General features: G+C 43.1%; 1 protein-coding gene across 1 annotated transcript in view; it reads left to right on the top strand.

Annotated features, from left to right (window-relative positions):
- The window catches only part of LOC137384922 (troponin T, fast skeletal muscle-like), an 87,994-nt gene that overhangs the window by 42,510 nt on the left and 27,345 nt on the right, over nucleotides 1-18,139 (top strand). Inside the window, exons 6-10 of the mRNA XM_068059631.1 lie at nucleotides 9,262-9,279; nucleotides 11,201-11,222; nucleotides 12,305-12,362; nucleotides 14,705-14,821; nucleotides 17,162-17,239. Of these exons, the coding sequence (XP_067915732.1) occupies nucleotides 9,262-9,279; nucleotides 11,201-11,222; nucleotides 12,305-12,362; nucleotides 14,705-14,821; nucleotides 17,162-17,239 (293 nt within the window). The remainder of the gene's footprint in view (nucleotides 1-9,261; nucleotides 9,280-11,200; nucleotides 11,223-12,304; nucleotides 12,363-14,704; nucleotides 14,822-17,161; nucleotides 17,240-18,139) is intronic.

Here is an 18,139-nt window from a genome sequence, read left to right as displayed (position 1 = left end):
ATGGCAGCTGTCTGGAAAGCAGCCACAGATTTGCATAAAGAAGTTTACGGTGCTCACATACTAGCTGCACGTTGAGCGAGTGGAAGCTCTTTTTGTTTACTTATACAGCTGGTTACCTGGTGGGAGCCTTGATTGCCACAAGCGTGGAGTCCATGACCCAAAGCACCTGTGCGACTCCTGCAATGGATTCGAAACAGCTGGCCCTCTGGGCCTAGCGCCCTGTTGTGAAGCGAACATAGTCACCGGCCCGCCAGTACGGGGTGTCAGTGACATCGGTGCAGCGGTGACCTCCCTGATGCAGTGGTGCACTGCCGACTGACCCCACAAAGGTCTCCAGTGGGCCCCTGAAATGTAGAAGCATAAAAGTTAAGAGCAGCCACAGGCATAGGATGTCCACTGAAGGTCATCACTGAACAGGGCACATGTCGCCACCTCTCTCGACATCCGCAGTCGCCGCTGACACCGGCGCTCGGGTATCTGCAGGTATCTCATGAAGGACCTGTAATGCACGGCGAACTCTCCTTGGGGGAGCTGCTGCTTACCATCGGTGGCCTCCTACATGGGCTGCACGTGCCTGCTGGTTTTGCCTGTAGCGTAAATGGATCATTATAAGTGGATCAAATAGGCTGAACCGTACATTTCTCCTAGTGACAATTAAACTCTGTTCCTTCACTTCTTTGAAGGTTCCTAATAGGGCAGCCATTGATATTGACTGGTACAGCAGGTGCTTTGATGCATCAGCTATGTGGCATGACATTGCCCGTTTTAGTTCCCGCTAAGAGTGGGATCACATTAAGATTGTAACAACTACATCGATTGCCCCACCAGCCATGTAACCTTTTACATGCCCATTGTTTCTGGCACCCTGCCGACAAGCAGGGTGACTGGAGTGCCATTGCTCCTTCACTCTCGCAAATAACGGTGCAGAACGGCCACCATTTATGGAGGAAGGGTACACAGTATCTCCCTTCATGCCTGCAGAGTTGTGCCCCGATAATACCAACTCTTTCCATTCTGCTACCTCCCTTCAAGTAAGCAGAGTTGAGACTCGTCTATCCACACTTACCTGCACTGTGTCCGATGACTGCTCCTTCTGCTGTCCCACTGGCTTTTCTCATTCGTGAACGAGACGGCACGTGATAGCTGCCTGTTTTATGAAAAATGCGGAACAATGCAGTGAGAGGCAGCGGGATACATAATCAGGCAAGGTAAGTAGCACTTTGCATATGTTATTTGGGGTGCTGCTGCCAAGCGGCAGGATGGCCGCACCGAGCTCCTGCCACTGCTGGTAAAATGGGGTGGGGCCTTACCAGCGTCAGAGAGCATAGCGGGCCTTTCCCAGAAGTATTTTTCCGGCCCCTCCCCCTGCCACCATCCCTGACGTCGGTGGGGGGGCTTATAAAATTCCGCCCTTGGTGTCTGTTTTAAAAGTAGACTTTCTAGCGTACCACCTTTGTGCATCACTGTTAAATGGTCGATTTTAAAACGATTGCCGTGAGAATTATTAAAATATTGTTTAAAATCCTACTCTCCCTCTTCAGTATATTAAACTGGCAAAAATACTGTTGTATTGTACCATCTGAATTATTGGACTTCCCTATAAGCTGTTGAGCCGAATTAATCAATGTTAGAATGTCTTTGCTTTTATTTCTGAGTTATTACTACTGGCAAGTGGGCCACACTTTCCCTCGTACTATCAATGAAAGCTTCAGGCTATATCTTGATTCCCTATCTCTTCATCCGAACCAGTTTCCACATTCTCAGGAGTTTCTAGGATAGTTGTTGAAGTGGGGGGAGGGTTCATATTCTTAGATTCCTAATCTTGGAAGATCTTTTGTCGGAAATCAATTTTAACATCCAAAACTATCAAAACATTAATGTTACATTGACCCTAACAGTTTTTTGAGTTGGAGGATAGGTTTTCCAAAGATTATTCTTCTCTACTCCTTTTAATATTTCATACATTAGTATGAAGATGACATTTACGCTGGCCTAGTCCTCTTTGGGGTTTGTACTTTAACCCACAGCCAGTACATAAAAATCCCCGCCCTCCCCCCATCTTCATCCTTCCTTCAGTTACATTTCACATAATGACAATCTACTAAGTGATATTCTCCTTCCTTACCACATTTGTTGCAGATGGTTTAAAATTTTATTAATAAAATGTTTATTTTTAAGATGCTTCCTAAAAACTAATGCGATTTAAAAAAAAAAATCTCATGATGAGGTGCATGTCAAATTGCTGTTATGGTAATGGGGCTTGATAGTGTTGGTTCCTTCCACCACCTGACTCTCCCTGGGGTGGGACAGCATGGCACCTCCTTCATAAGTCCCTCCACGTCCATGCAGTTCATCATTTAAGTATTAAAAGCATTAAATTATTAAAATCATTAAATTAGTAGAACTAATTATCCCTGGTTAAAAACTTTTGAGGCTCAAATTATAAAGTCAAGTTAAAATTATCACAAGTCTGAGACCCTGAGCCTACGTTATGTCTTGTTTGGTTTTATCCTCACGATTAGATGTAAAACGAACATCTGATTCCTTAAAAACTTCAGGAAGATTAGTCTTAATAGTCCCTTTAATGATCTCATGAGTTTGTGTATATCAGGATATGCAAATGGGCACAGATAAGCTGGCAGGGGCAGCACCAGCTTTGTCCTGGCCAAAACACTTCTCGTATTTAACATCCTTCGTCGCTGTGTGAAAAATTAACCAAGATGGGGATTTTTTTTTTTTACTGGTACCTATCCTAGCCGGTGGGTTCAGCACCAAAAGAAAGCCCTAAAGTGCACCCACCCCACCACTGCAGGAATAGTGGTTTCAGCAAACCAATGTCATCTGAATTGATTTCACTCTGACCTAGCAGAGATCCACCCAGACACAATTAAAATTGACATCAAAGGCTAAAATCAAACTGGCGTTACGAGTAGGACAGCAAGGAAGTAATCCTAACATTTACATATTTCCACCAAGGTGGTGATGCATACAGGAGGTTGTGTGGCATGTGATGGAGGCCTTAGTTCTCCCAGCAAGGGTTCTGTTCACACCACTTGCTCCCAGTCTTGCGTGCTGTAATTTCCATTCCCCCTTGGCCTACAGCATAATTTGGAGGATGAGGAAGGTGGCACAGAAGGAGACAAGCAGCTCAAAAGGGAAGGAGGGGGAGAAAGACTCCTAGCAAGAGGCCATATTAACCCAGGGGCTCCAGGGTGCATTTTACCTCTCTCAACTTCAGTGAGGAACAAAGGCTGTGCTCTCGCCATTTCCCTAAGACGGTGCTCCTGGAAATCTGCCACCTATTGCAGGCAGACCTGCAGCCTCCGAGCAGGGCGAGGGTGGCACTGCCAGTGACTAACAGTGATCATGGCTTTCAACTTCACATCTGGCTCCTTCCTTGCTGGAACAGATGCCATGCTAACATCTTGTGCTTTGCTGCTGTATGAGAGGTCACTGGTACTCTGTAGCCAAAGATAGGGGCATGCGTTGAATTCTCTCTTACCTGTCAGTTTGCACTGCTGCATTTAAATACAGAGATGTACCACAACCGCAAATGGTTCCACTCCCTCAATGTCTCGCTGGTGTGTGACTAGAGTGATGCCTTTATTCTGTGCCAGTCTGCTCTACCATCAGTATTTAAACTACCACAAGAAACCAGAGGGTGGCTACTGGGCAACAAGGGCCATTTGCTGACCACTTATCTCATGACTCTGGTGCACAATGCAAGCACATGGCAGCATTCATATGATGGAAGTTATGCTAGCACGCAAAATATCATCAAGCAGACCATTGGGGTGTGTAAGCAATACTTCTGCTGCCTGGAGCTCTCTGGAGGAGCCATACAGTGCTCGTTAGAGCGCGTCTCGCGATTCATCTCTCCATTTTGAGGACACAACACTTGTTGCTACCTATATGGCGAGCAGCTGAGGAGGGGGAGGAGGCAACTGGCATAGTCCCTTTCCGGATGTACTGTCCATGATCATCTCATCTGACAGCAGTTCCAGTGAATGCAACCCCTATTCCCCACTCACCAACCATCCCTCTCATACTAAGCATCACAGTGTTCTCTTGGCCGCAAGGCTGAACTAAAAGCCACTATAAATAAACATTCTGAACAAACTTTATTAAAAAACATCCAATATTCCATACAAATTCAGCTAATCATCCTTGTACATTTGCATAGTGCCTGTCGCCTGCATGCTTCTGCTTGTCCTTGTACTCCTATGTAGTGCTATCACAGTGATTGTAGCATGGCTGATGGTAGGCTGTTGACTCAGTGGGAGAGACTACAGATGCCCTTGCAGGATGACCTTGAGCACCTCTGTCCCTACAATGCCTGGCCTCAGACTGCATCACCTCGACATGGGCGGCAGCTGTCTAGGTTGGCTGGCTGACCGACAACAACAAGGGTATTGGCAGACAGGCAGTGGCAGGAGGACGAATGCTATCATCCTGAGGGAGGATAGCAGGTTTTTGCTCCATGGCGGCGTCACCATTCCCCCTGGAGCAGTGCCTCAACAATCCGAATAATCTGTTGGGAGGATAGGCGACCGACTGCAGTGACACCTGCAAGCTCCTCCTGAACACTGGTATCCAAAAGCATGGTGACAGCAGTCTGAGTGTTCGTGGCAGCAAGCTGAGCTTGCATGACTTCAGTCTGAGCTTCCACTGCAGTACTCAGACATCACGTAAGAACATGAGAAATCAGAGCAGCAGACCATATGGTCCCCCGAGCCTGCTCTGCCATTCAGTGCAATCATGGCTGATCTCCTGCCTCAACTCCATTTTCCTGCCTGCTCTCCATATTCCCCACAATTCCATGAGACACCAAAAATCTATCTCTGCCTTCAATATACTCAACGATTGAGCATCCACAACCCTCTGGGGTGGAGAATTCTAAAGATTCACACCCTCTAAGTGAAGAAAGTTTTCCTCATCTCAGTCCTAAATGATTTCCCTCTTACCCTGAGGCTGTGCCTCCCCATGTTCTAGGTTCCACAGCCAGTGGAAACAATCTGTGTCTACCCTGCCAAGCTCCTTCAGAATCTTGTATGTTTCAATGAGATCATGTCTCATTCTTCTGAACTCCAAAGTGTCTAGGTCCAGTTTACTTAGCCTTTCATAGGGCACCCTTTCATCCCAGGAACCAATCGAGTGAACTTTTGCTGTACTGCCTCCAAGGCAAGTATACTTCCTTAAATATGGAGACCAAAATTGCACATCGTACTCCATGGCCAGAATTTTACACACCTGCCTCCTCTCGCCTCCCCCCCCCCCGCCCCCCTGCAGGGGCGGGAGGGTGTCACAAAATTGAATGGGAGGTTGGGGGGGTGGTGGGTGGGCATTCCTGCAGCAGAACTCGTGGAGAGTTGGCACTGTGGTACTTTTTCCCCCTGCCATGCCTGTAAGCCACATGTGCCTGGTGTCACACCACATGCAGATCCTGCCTCTAAGCTACTTTCTAAAGCAAGTGCAGTCTCTGTATCTGAGCTGGTGACTGTGAGGGCGAGAGTGAGTGACCGTGTGTTTTCATCATCAGTTTCTTTTCCTCTTCTACATCTTGCTCCTGCATCACGCCAGGCCAGGTGACAGTTGTTGGGTATCTGAAAGGAGAAGTGTGCTGAGAGGAAAGAGGGAACTACATGGTGCATGTTTACATCATCTGAAGCCTGTAAATCAGAAGAGATTGTGGGAAAGGTGGGTGGGGGAAGTGAGATGTTAGAAGGAGGAATGAGCATACCATCATCTTTGATGCTTTCAGCCCCACCCCTGGACACAGCCTCAGTCACGGCCATTCCAATGATGGCAAGCACCATCTCCTCCATTGGGGTGAGAACATGCAGCCGTGCCTATCCCCTCCGGTTATGTACTGCTGCCTGCGGTTGTGTGGTACCGTTGTCCTGCTAGTGAGAAGGTGTGTCAGTGAGTGTGATACAGTGTGTATGGGTGATGCGCCTGCCATGTTGAATATCTGGCAACGCCTGTGAGATGTGTGTGTAAGGCTTGCAGCGGTGCTAAATGTGGAGGATGAGGTGAAGCTATGAATGTGAGGTCTGAGCCATGGAGAGATTATTGGTAGGTGAATGAAAGGCGACGTGGTTCATTGAACAATGTGTGTGTGGCTGGTGGGGCAGTTGGTCGGATATGGCATTTGAAGATGCATTTACTGACCTTGACCAGTCATGACATAATTGTAATTGTGGTACTGCATCCAGGTCCTCAGGGCTACGCTGTTAGAACTGACCACAACTGTTGTGCACTCCCTCTATCTTTGCAGTGTAAATCTAGGTGGCATCCTGGTCCTGAAAATGTGAACTTGTCCACTTTAGCAGGAAAAATAGAAAAGCTGTATAGTATTTAAATGGAGACAGATTGAAGAACTCGGTGATACAGAGGGATCTGGTTGTCCTGGTACATGAATCAGTGATTAGGAAGGCAAATGGAATGTTGCCGTTCAAGGGGAATCGAGTATAAAAGTAGGAAAGTTTTACTGCAGCTGTACAAGATTTTGGTGAGACCACATCTGGAGTACTGTGTACAGTTTTGGTCTCCTTATTTGAAAAAGGATATAATTGCATTAGAAGCAGTTCAGAGAAGTTTCACTTTACTAATTCCAGGCATGAAGGGCTTATTTTAGGAAGAAAGGTTGAACGTGTTGGGCCTGTACCCATTGGAGTTTAGAAGAGAGGTAATCGAATTGAAACATATAAGATCCTGAGGGGACTTGATAGAGTAGATACCAGGAGGATGTTTCCTCTTGTGAGGGAGACTAGAACTAGGGGACACAGTTTAAGAATAAGAGGTCTCCCTTTTAAGATGGAGGTAAGGACATTTTTTTTTTTGTCTGAGTTGTTAGTCTGTGGAATTCTCTTCCCCAGAAAGCAGTGGAGGTTGGGTCGCTGAATTTATTCAAGGCTGAGTTAGATAGAGTTTTGATTGACAACGGAGTCAAGGGTTATGGGGCGCAGACAGGAACGTGGTGTTGAGACCACAACCAGATCAGCCATGATCTTATCAAATAGCGGAGCAGGCTCGAAGGGCCGAATGGCTTACTCCTGCTCCCAAGTCCTTTGTTCCCATGTTCCTACTTCTCTCTTCCTGTTCACCTCCCGCACTAAGGCCTCCAGTACTGCGTCGGTGACCCTTGTAGCCCACGTTCTGCCATATTGTGCCATTCTTCCCTCTCTCGGGGGAAGCTCACTGCTAAAATGGCTTCCATGACCTGCTCCAGTCAAAATGCACCTCCCCATTTAAGAAGCCCTGGCTGATGAAAGGTCACGGATCTGTACATTATCTCTGTTTCCCTCTCCACAGATGTTGCCAGACCTGCTGAGTATTTCCAGCATTTTCTATTTTTATTTCAGATTTCCATCATCTGCAGTATTTTGCTTTTGTGTCCCCTTTAAGAGGTTCAGGCTAGCTTTCAATAGCGCAGGCTAGCTTGACCTCATGTTAGCCTCTCATGATTTTTGCATCCCCTGCTCAGGCATGCAACCACTCAACAATGTGCTTAGCGTTGCCTGCAAGCTGCAGTTATGTAAATGAGCAGGCAGTGCAAAGTTTGCCTGCTGCCTGCATCAAAAGCAACAGGCGGGGGTTATCCCACATTGTGATCCCTGCACCCGTCATCTAGCCTTATCGAATTTTGGGGCTGTATTTCATCAAAAAATAGCCATATGTTTCCCCATATACCTGTGTGAGCCGAATGCATGAGTTATTTTTCATGTACACTACTTGTAACTTATTTATTATTTCAACTACGTTTCCAGATAATATTTCCATACATTTTTGAATTTAGATGAGAGGGTAACAAAAGGGGCCTGTTAGACCCTGTGGGAGCTTCACCAGGCAGTTGAAAAGACGTGATCGACAACTGGGATTTTGGCTCTTATTGACAAAATGCTCTGATTACCACACATTTTTGGGTGATGTTAACCTGTTGCAGGGTATTAACTGTTGTAATTATATGGGGCTGATTTTTCAAATTGGCGGTGTTGGCGAGGAGCTTTGCCTGCCAGCTGTGTATACTGGGAAATTGCAGCACTTCACCCACTATTTTCCTTCCTTTTTAATTTTAACGGATGTGAAATTGAGGGCAGTACCCTCTGATTTCCTGACTGGCAAACTCATAAATCAGTCATCTTTTGCATCTCCAAGCAGTAATTTTAATCTGCAAACAAGCATTACTTTAAAAATAAGTACAAAGTTTTATGAGCAATTTAGAAGCCTATATGTGTTTACTCAACTTTTTGGCGCAGGAGGAAAAGGCCATTCAGCCCTCATTAACCATAGATTCGGTAAGACCTGCATAGAGTTTGCTCAGTGCAAGAGCCTATTGGCAGATCAGATGTGAGAGTCAAGCAATTTTACCCAGGAAAATTCCATTTGGGACCATACGTGCTTTGAAATCACCCTATAATCTCATTAGTTGCATTTTGAAAAGCTGTGATATCACCTTTTTAATTTGCCTTTTACACTATGCTTAACGCGATTCTTTTTTAATCTTCAATTTTCATCGAACTTGCAGAAGCTCCCCAAGGTATATTATCATTTGTTATTCTTTTCTGAATTCATGTATATTAACCTTTCTGCTTGGTCCAAATAATGAGCCAGTACAATTCAATCCTCCAACGGACCTCCGTGTCAAGTAAACCATACCAGTAACTCTGTCCCTCAGCTGCAGATGTTTGGCCAGTATATGGATAAAAGTTCTTTACAGCCATGTACTTAACTTGAAAAATATATGATGAACATTGTGCTCCCACACTCCCAGTAGGGAGATGTGATTAAAGGGAGCGTAGCTAGGAGGATCAGGGCTATGGTGCTGAAGTACTAACACAAAACCATTCTCCCTTCTGGAGTGCAGAGTTGTTGCAAATTTTAGTAAAACGTCTAAAGGTATTACTGAAGCTATGTATTGATTAACTTGCAACTTTTAATGCATATATCTGTTATGCCTCTTGTGTTTAGAACAATATTAACATTTATGTTGTTCTGTATTGAACTTCCATCTTCAAACAGAAAAATCCTATGTCCTGGATATGCTAGGGGGGTAATTTTAAATTGTCATGTGAAAAAAGGGTGGTAGCAAATCAACTGCTTGTTTTACAACCCATCTGATCATCTTTTCTACTGCGTTTAAAAAAAAAATCAGGTGCATTGTAAAACTGGCAGCTGATTCACTTTCGCCCAGCAATAAAATTAAAAATTACCGAATTATTCTTGTCAACTTCCTAAGTAACTGTGCTTTATTCTCTTTAGCAGGAGAAGCAGAAGAAGGTATGTTAAATTTTAATGCATCATTTTTGTTCCATCTGACAGTATTTGTTATACATTGAGTTCTACTTTTAATGACTTAATAGCATTTCAAACAGTTAATATTGGAAATTATTTTGTGAGCTTTGGTGCAGTGACAAGTAGTTGTACACAGTCGACAGACTTTTGTAAGTGTATATCAAAACAAAACTGAAGCATAATTTTCATTTACATGCGAAGTATAAATGAGCTAGCTATAAAATCTAGAAATGTCCATATTAAAGCTTAGCTGCTCAACTCGACTGTCTCAGAAATACTGGACCAAAGTGGCACAGTTGGTTGGGCACCAGAGGGAACTGGGTGCAAATCCAGCTGAGACTGATAGGAAAAATTCTGCTCTGTCTGCTGCGTGCACAGATTCAATGTAAAATAGATTTGACAGTTCCTAGTGAAATGGGTCCAAAAAACAAAACTGTTCCTAATTTGTCACCCAATGGAAATGTGACTCAGAAAGGCCTAAAAAAAAATGCTAGGTTTTAGAAAGGGAAAAATGTCATGCTTTTGATGTTGGTGAGTTGAAGTGTGTTGTTGGCCCAGAGGAAGGAACCTTATTATGTATCTGAGTTATATTTGACCTGGGTTGGTCAGTTGGTGTGCCAACTGCAGGGGTAGCGAGGAGGTCAGAGGCCTCATGGAGATGGAGGGATTGGCACCTTAGTGGCAGACTCTGAGCTTGGAGGCCTTGTGAGGGGAGAGATGGATCGGAGGCCTGGCGATGGGGGAGGATTGGTTTGTGGTGAAGGGAGTTGGCTTGGAAGGTCAGAAGCCTAATGATGGGATCGGAGGCCTTGGTGGGGGAAGGTCGGTGGAGGGGGTGCCTGATCGCGGAGGTTCCTCAGGCAGGCACCTGGATCCAGGAGGTATGTGTAAAGGCACTTGCCTGAATGCGCCAAATCCTCGTCTTGATGAAACTGCTGGGTTTTCTGATGCTCAAGAAACCCAGCCGACCAGAGTTAAAGTTGAAAACCTGAATAACGATGAGGCTTGCAGCCACATATTCAAAGTTCCAACACTCCTCCTTGGAGCAGCTTGGCTGCCCGCCCACCTTACGACTTCAGTTAAAGCAGGAAATAGGCAAGTTGGAGGCAAGTTTAGATCAGCCTTTCATACTTTAACTCCTCGATCTGACCTAAATCCGCACTTTTTTTGAGGTTAAAATTAATATATCAGCAACATAGTTTTTTGGGAAATAATTTGGCCGGAAACAAATGTTGTGAAAGAATTGATGGTTTTTTTTGACTTGGTAAATCTGTCAAAGAAAAGACAGCATCTGGGATATGAAGGGAGCCTGGAATGTCTGATCAGGAGGCCTGTTGGGAGAAACTTAGGAGACCACAGAGCCTGGAACATTGAATCTCAGGATCTAGGAGTCATTGACCAGGTCAGCATTTATTCACAGCCCTGGTTGGCCTGAGGTTGTTTCGATGGAGTAGCTTACTAGACCTCTTCAAAGTCACTTCAAATAAAAGTTATTGATGGGGTAATGGAATCATGTACTGGCCTGACCAGATTTCTTTCTTTAAAAGGTATTGGTGAACCTGTTGGGTTTTTCTGACAATCACCAGCCTTTTTCTTATGTCCAGATTTAAAAAAAAATTGAACTCAAATTCTCAAACAGTCGTGGTGGGATTTGATCTCATGTTCTCTGGATTATTAGCCTGGACCTCTGAATTACTAGTCTAGTAACACAGTCACTACATGACTGTACCCAGTGTATCATTTTTGAACAATTAGCATTTAATCTCACTCAATTTAAAATCTGTATTTTATGAGATAAAGTAATAATTCTCTATACATTTGTAATTCTGAATTATTCAGCACTAGGTTTTGTTTCTATTATTATGTAGTTATTAATATACTATTTGCTTTTTTTTGTGTGTTACAGAAGAGGCAAAGCCTAAACCAAAGTAAGCCATAAATGTGAACACCAGTAGAACATAAGTGAAACAGTATTGAATTGTCTTGTTAAGTCTGTCAACTAGGAAACAGATCCGGGCAGAGAATTACAAATGCCCAGACACTTCCATTGTATAGAATTCTTGATTCAAGATGGTCCCTTACTAGTTATGTATCTTTGTTCAATGTGTTAAACTGATAGTATTCAGTATAACATTTACCAGTTTTTCTCAGAGAAAGCTATCTAAAGAACCAGGATCACACACTATGGGCTGGACTTTAACCTTAGGCGGATGGGAATTTGCCACTGACATAAAAGTCGATGGCGAACCTGCTTCTGACTAGCCCGGGGATCCGTCCCGTATTTTACAGGTCCCCAGGCTTTAATTGTCCCGAGGCGGGAGCTGCCGGCCAATCAGCAGGGCATCACAATTCTCCAAGAACTCTGAGTTCCTCCAACTCTGGCATGTTGTCCATTGCTCACTTTCTTCATCTCACCATTGGTAGCTGTGCCTGCAGCCATGAAGGCTGCAAGCTCTGGAATGCCTCTCTACCTCTCTCTTTCTTTCTTTTAGGACCCTCCTCAAAGCGTAACCTTTCAACTAAATTTTTGATAACTTATCTGAATATCTCTTTTTTTTTTTTCTTGATTCAATTTCAGTTTTTGTTATTGTGCTTCTTGGGACATTCCACAATATTTTTATTTCCCAAAAATAATGTCAGTGACTGACAAGTTATCTTAAAATATTTAATTGTTTTTTAAAACTTTCTGAACATTGCAGTCATAGAATACAAAACTCTCAGTGAATAAATAAATATCAGTTTTCAAGATTAAAGCCCCACAAAATATGGTGGTATAAGGGTAAATTATTTTGAAGCTCCTCTCTCGAGTCAGAGCCTCACTTGATGGGAGTACACAATGTGTATTGTGGTATTTTTAGGCGCATGATTAGTGACAGAGTCACCTTCATATAATTACATCCTTTATGCCTCCATATATATATATTTTTTATATATATATATATATTAATGCAGAAATTTAGAATTAATATTTAATTTCATATCTCTCTCTCTCTCTCTCTCTCTCTCTCAGGTCATTTGTGCCAAATCTTCCTCCCAAAATTCCTGATGGTGAAAAAGTTGACTTTGATGCAAGTATATTTCTTCCCTGATTTATCTGTGTACATTTTATGAATGATACGTCCTGTGTGGATATTCTCTTGACAAGAACATAGGTCAAGAAAATTAGACATTGAGGGGAGCTTCAAAACAATTTACCCATGTGCGATATTTTGTGGGGCTTTAATCTTGAAAACTGATATTTATTTAGTCAGAGATTTTTGTATTCTATAACTGCAAAGGTCAGAAAGTTTAGACAAAAAAAGCTACAATCAAGCATTTAAAAATAATTTGTAGATCACTGACTTTATTTTTGGACAACAAAACTATATAAGCACACATTAACATTGCATCATATTCATTATTTTGGTGTCTAAAAGTAAAATTTAAAACATGCATACATATAGCAGCTTATCAGCATCCGGTCAGTGACTTTTGAAATGCACTCTTACTATTATGTCGCCAACTGTGACAGGTAATTTTCATGCAGCAAAGTTCCACAAACAGCAAAATGGGTAAATTGGCAATTGATTTCTATTTTGTTGTTTTGTTTGAGGGTAGAAATACTGGCTGGGGCAATTCCTTGCTCTTCAGATAGAACTACAGGGTCTTTTACATCTACCTGTATTTGTAAACCAGTCTAAAATTTCATCTCCAACAATATCCCTCAATTCTGGGCTGGAATGTTCCTTCTACGATTTGGGCTTTAACCCCTGATGTCTGACTCATAATCAGGAGTTCTACCAACTGAATCAAACTGGTGGCACTAATCCTATTCTGATTCCACTGTTTAGACCTCCTCTGGACCCATCGTTTGTTAACTTGTTCCATTACCCTCTCCTTTTGCCTTGTACCATCATCCCTAGTTAATCTCTCCTACCTTTCACCCTACTCCAGACCTTCCATTTTGCTCTTACCCCCTCCTCCTCTTTCTCTGCCACTGTATTTACTTAAAACCTGTTACATCTCTAACCTTTTCCTGCTCTGATGAAATGCCATTGACCTGAAACCTTGGGTGGAATCTTGTAGGCTGCAGATGCAGTTTTGGAGGCAGGGGAAGGGCAATTTCAGAAAGGAGCACATCAGGTCGCCTACGTGATGCGATTCTGTCGCGGAGCGACTTTGTTGGAGGTGGGGTCATACTGGCACTGGCTACCTGCCCAGCAGTGGCGGATAGTCAGTTAGTGGCAATTAAGTGGCCACTTGGGGGCAAATTGGGAATACCATCGGAAAATCACGACAGAAAGCAAGGGGGTCAGCAGGGCCTCCTTTATATCTGCCCAGCCCACTCCTCCACAACCCCCCACCCTGCGAGCCGTGTCTGACAGGGGGCCATAGGTGCAGCTGCAATGATGGCTTAGCAGCTGTGGCCACCTTTAATACAAATGTTTTAGTCGTTCAGAGGGTGCCTCCATCTTAAGGTGTCGTCGCTATCTTCTACATCGACAGCGCCCACCTCTCCCGGTTGGGCTGCCAGCCACCCAGAGCCTGGTCTCCCATTGGCCCTTATGCCTGCACAGCCTACTGGAGGTGGCCTGTTAATTGGGCTCATCCAGTAGGATCACGCAGGCAGGTGGACTTCAACACCTTCATTGCTGGGGCCTGGGCCTGACCACTGATGGAAAAACTAAGATTCCGCCCTTTAACTCTGTGTTTTTCTGTCTCTGGATGCTGCCAGACTTGCTGAGTATTTCCAGCATTTCCTATATTCATTTAGATTTCCAGCATCTGCCGTATTTTGCTTTTGCACTGATACTATTCTCTTTATGGGGCATAGGGTAAACAAAAATAAATTAGCAATCGATATTTTGCTTGCATCAACTATGCTAATTCAACCAGACATCTGATTAAATCTCATTAATTTCATACCAAGACCTTTGTTGTATCCTTAGTCATAACAATGTAATGCATTTTGGAGATGACCTAAAATATTGATGTTTTCTTGAAACAAAGGAACATCAACGGCAGCAACAAGGCATCATATTAACTGAAATTTCTGAAGGGCTTATCTAAATAATGGTCCTCGAATAAATTCTTCCCAAAACAATTAGAGTTTAGATATAAAAACACAAAGGTATTTTGAATTATATCATGGCATACCATATCTATTCTTACCATAAAAGAGATCTGAAGGACAGTTTTACAAAATTATACTCTGGAAGTGCATCAGGAATTTTGGCCATGATTTTCCATCCTTTACAGATGTGCCCCAGTTACCAATGGGTGCTTCTGCTGACGAGACTCCATGTTGGGCATACAATTTTGTAGAATTGGCCCTGTAATGCATAATAAAGGCACAGTCTGTAAAGATACAAATTACTTCCACTGCTGATATAATTATTCCAAACTCTTCACTGTTCTATTTTGCCTTCAGGACATTCAGAGGAAGCGAATGGAAAAGGATCTATTGGAACTGCAAACCCTCATCGAAGCTCATTTTGAGAGGAGAAAAAAGGAAGAAGATGATCTTATTGCTTTAAAGGAAAGAATTGTACGATTCAAAGGCTATATCTATAATAAAGCTAATGTCTAATAATGCTGCTACTTACATTTGTTGCACAGTAGTTGTATATAATAATCAAGTCTTGAGCTCGCTTGATGCTATTTGTCACACAGAAATTTCAGAGTAGCTATCTAGTAAAATCTTAAAATTGTAATTTGTCATCCTTGTTTAGATCTCTAAACAATGTTAATTTTGTTTTTGTCTTTCCGGCTGCAAAGACCCACAGTCCACTGCCACGTTGAATTATTTTGAGTAACATTTCAAGCTAAGTCAGGTTGTCATTTCAATGTGCATCTTTTAAGCCCTGGTTTTCTGTGAAAGACCAAAAATGTCATTTTCAGAGACTTCATTGTTGGTTACTGGATGGAAATACAGATCAGATTATTGAATGTAATTATATTCTCTGACCCATGCTCCCATCAAGCAAGACTCTGTGGTGCAAAGTTTACTACAGAGTATTTTGTATTTAACATTAGGTTGTAGCTAAACATACAGCATGCTAAGGCAGATGGTAGCAGTGTTTGGGTTTTGATAATTATCACCAATGTCTTGGCAGTCTCAATGCAAACAGAATCAAACATTATCTGAAAACCCAAACCTACATCAAATAGTTTGGTGTTGTGGGCCCACACCCAGTAAGAGCTAGTTTGAAACTCCCTCATTTTTTTCCACAGGATGCTTGGAGCCAAGCGAAACAGGAATGTTTTATCAAGCAGTCTGAATTATGGTCTAATGCAGGTGCCAGATGTAAAAACATGGCACGTTCACATAGTTTGCCAGCCACCCCCACACAAATCTACTCTTGACATACATTCTTGGCAAACAAATTAAAATCCGCTGATACTATAGATGTTAAAAATTCAAATACACTTTATGGGCAGTAATCTAATCAACAGTTCTCCATGTGCCTTATTCCAGCAACATATATTCAGCAGCTACTGTGCAGGATGATCCTTCAATTTATTAAGGTAGCAAGTATCATTAATACAACTGGATTCTTAAATTCTACGCCCAGTTTTTGAAACTGTCATCTAAAACTGACTCTCAGAGTTAGAAAGTAAAATACCATTGATTTTCAAGAGGTCAGCCGAGCATTCGTAACATTGGCAAATTCTGAGGGAGTCTGGGCTCCTGTTGCAGGACCTCGCATGTTGGAAAGTCGTGTGCAGATGACGCTGTCAGCTGTGTGATATGGTAAACATCACCTTTCATTGGGCTGACCACAGCCTACTTGCAGCTCATGAAGGTATAGTTTCCATATCTCACTGCCAGCCCTTCCATAGAAATAAAGGCTTGCATTAATGTAGCACCAGGTCACACCTTTTCAGAAAGGTCTCTTCACATTTAATCAAGTGCAGTGACTGTTGTGTAGGCCAGTATATATCTTCATTACATTACAACTTGAGTATTGCTGAAAATAGAGACATTATGTTGAAGCTTTTTTTCTTGCACTCATCAGGACAATCCGCAAGAATGAGAGAAAACAGCAAATTTATACTGTATGAGAATTTATACTGTATGATTGGTTGACAAGTGAACTCTGGTAGAGGCGTTGCCATGGAGAATGCACCAATTAATGGTGACTGACAGTTAACTTCCAAGCTTTGTTTGAAATTTAATCCAGGCAGCTTGACTCTGATTGGTCAAGGCAGTGTCCTGAGGAATGAACCAGCCAATGGCTATCACTTATTTTGTTTAGCTGAAACAAGCGCAATGTTTGTACATATTCTTTCTATCTGCAAAGAACAGGGCCCTGTGTATTAATATATGTAGCTTCCAGTATGCGCCACACTGCGAGCCCTACTGATAATCTTAAATTAGTTGTCAGCGTAATTCTTAGCACACTGAGGATTATTTAGCAAATGTTGTCCAATCGCGGAATCACATCTAATGTTGGACACTGTTTTGAATTTTGCAAGCACGGGCTGTTTGGGTACAGCCTGTACCTTGCCCATTGCGAACAGCAGAAAGGACATGTTGTTTGATACGATCCGTCAGTCTTTGGGACATACGGCCTATATATCTAGTTTCACACTGTCCGTCACCATTAACTGGTGCACTCTCCATGGCAACGCCTCTACCAATCAGAATTCACTTGCCAACCAATCAGCACTCTCTTCTCATACAGTATAAATTTGTTGTTTTCCCTTACATTGGTATTCTCGTGGATTGTCCTGATGAGTGCAAGATGAAAAGCTTCAACTTTATGTCTCTATCTTCAGCAATACTCAAGTTCTGTATTGCCAAATGACATTACAACTTGTATGCAGCATTCTTGTACTCAAACCTTTTATCATTATAATTTTTCCAAATAAAATCTATTCACAGGAAAAGCGCAGGGCAGAAAGATCTGAGCAACAGAGAATTCGAGCAGAGAAGGAGAAGGAACGACTGAACCGAGTGGCTGTAAGTTACATGAATCGCTGTATAGAGTCCAAGAAGGCCCTAGATTGATCCATTATCTGACCTTGAGGACAGAATCAGAGTGCAAAGAAAGGCAAAATTGGCACAGGTTCTTGATGTTCATCACCATTCAGTACAAGCTGTGAAACATCCATTAGCTGAATGCTCGGGTAGAGCAGGATTATACCACGTTATGCTGGCTACCACAGTCAAATAGCCTACCATGGGCACAACTTAATGAGGCCGTTTAGAGCGGGAATGAAGGCATGGGGGGGTGCCGGAGTACAGCGACAAACACATCCGCCTGGAAATCTGACATCATGACCTCTGTTCCGGATTTAGCCAGTGGCAGGAAAGCTCCAAGGTGGCGTCACCACCCTGACGCGATGGGACTGTAATTTAAATTGCTGAACAGTTAGTTTTAATACATTTGCATGCAAATGTAGCTACAAGGACAAGGGCAGCAGATGCATGGGAACACCACCACCTGTAAGTTCCCTCTAAGCCACACACCGTCCTGACTTGGAACTATATTGCCGTTCCTTCACTGTCACTGGGTCAAAATCCTGGAACTGCCTTCCTAACAGCACTGTAGGTGTATCTACCCCACATGGACTGTAGCAGTTGCACAAGGCAGCTCACCACAACCTTCTCAAGGGCAATTAGGGATGGGCCATAAATGCCGGCCTAGCTAGCAAAGCCCACATCCCATGAATGAATAAAAAAAATTGTTCGTGATTCAATGGGGTCTGGCTTGGAATTTAGTGAACAATGGGAAGCCTGCCTTGGATATAAAATTAAAACACGACCCGGGCCCAACCTGACAACAGCCAACCTAGGCCCGAGTCCTTTAATTTTTTTAAATGCCTGACCTGACCCGAAAATAGCAAACATATGATTGAA

Source organism: Heterodontus francisci, chromosome 27 (assembly GCF_036365525.1).
Source record: "Heterodontus francisci isolate sHetFra1 chromosome 27, sHetFra1.hap1, whole genome shotgun sequence".
Lineage (NCBI taxonomy): Eukaryota > Metazoa > Chordata > Chondrichthyes > Heterodontiformes > Heterodontidae > Heterodontus > Heterodontus francisci.
Note: the sequence above shows the minus strand (reverse complement) of the source record. Positions and strands in the feature narration are given on the sequence as shown.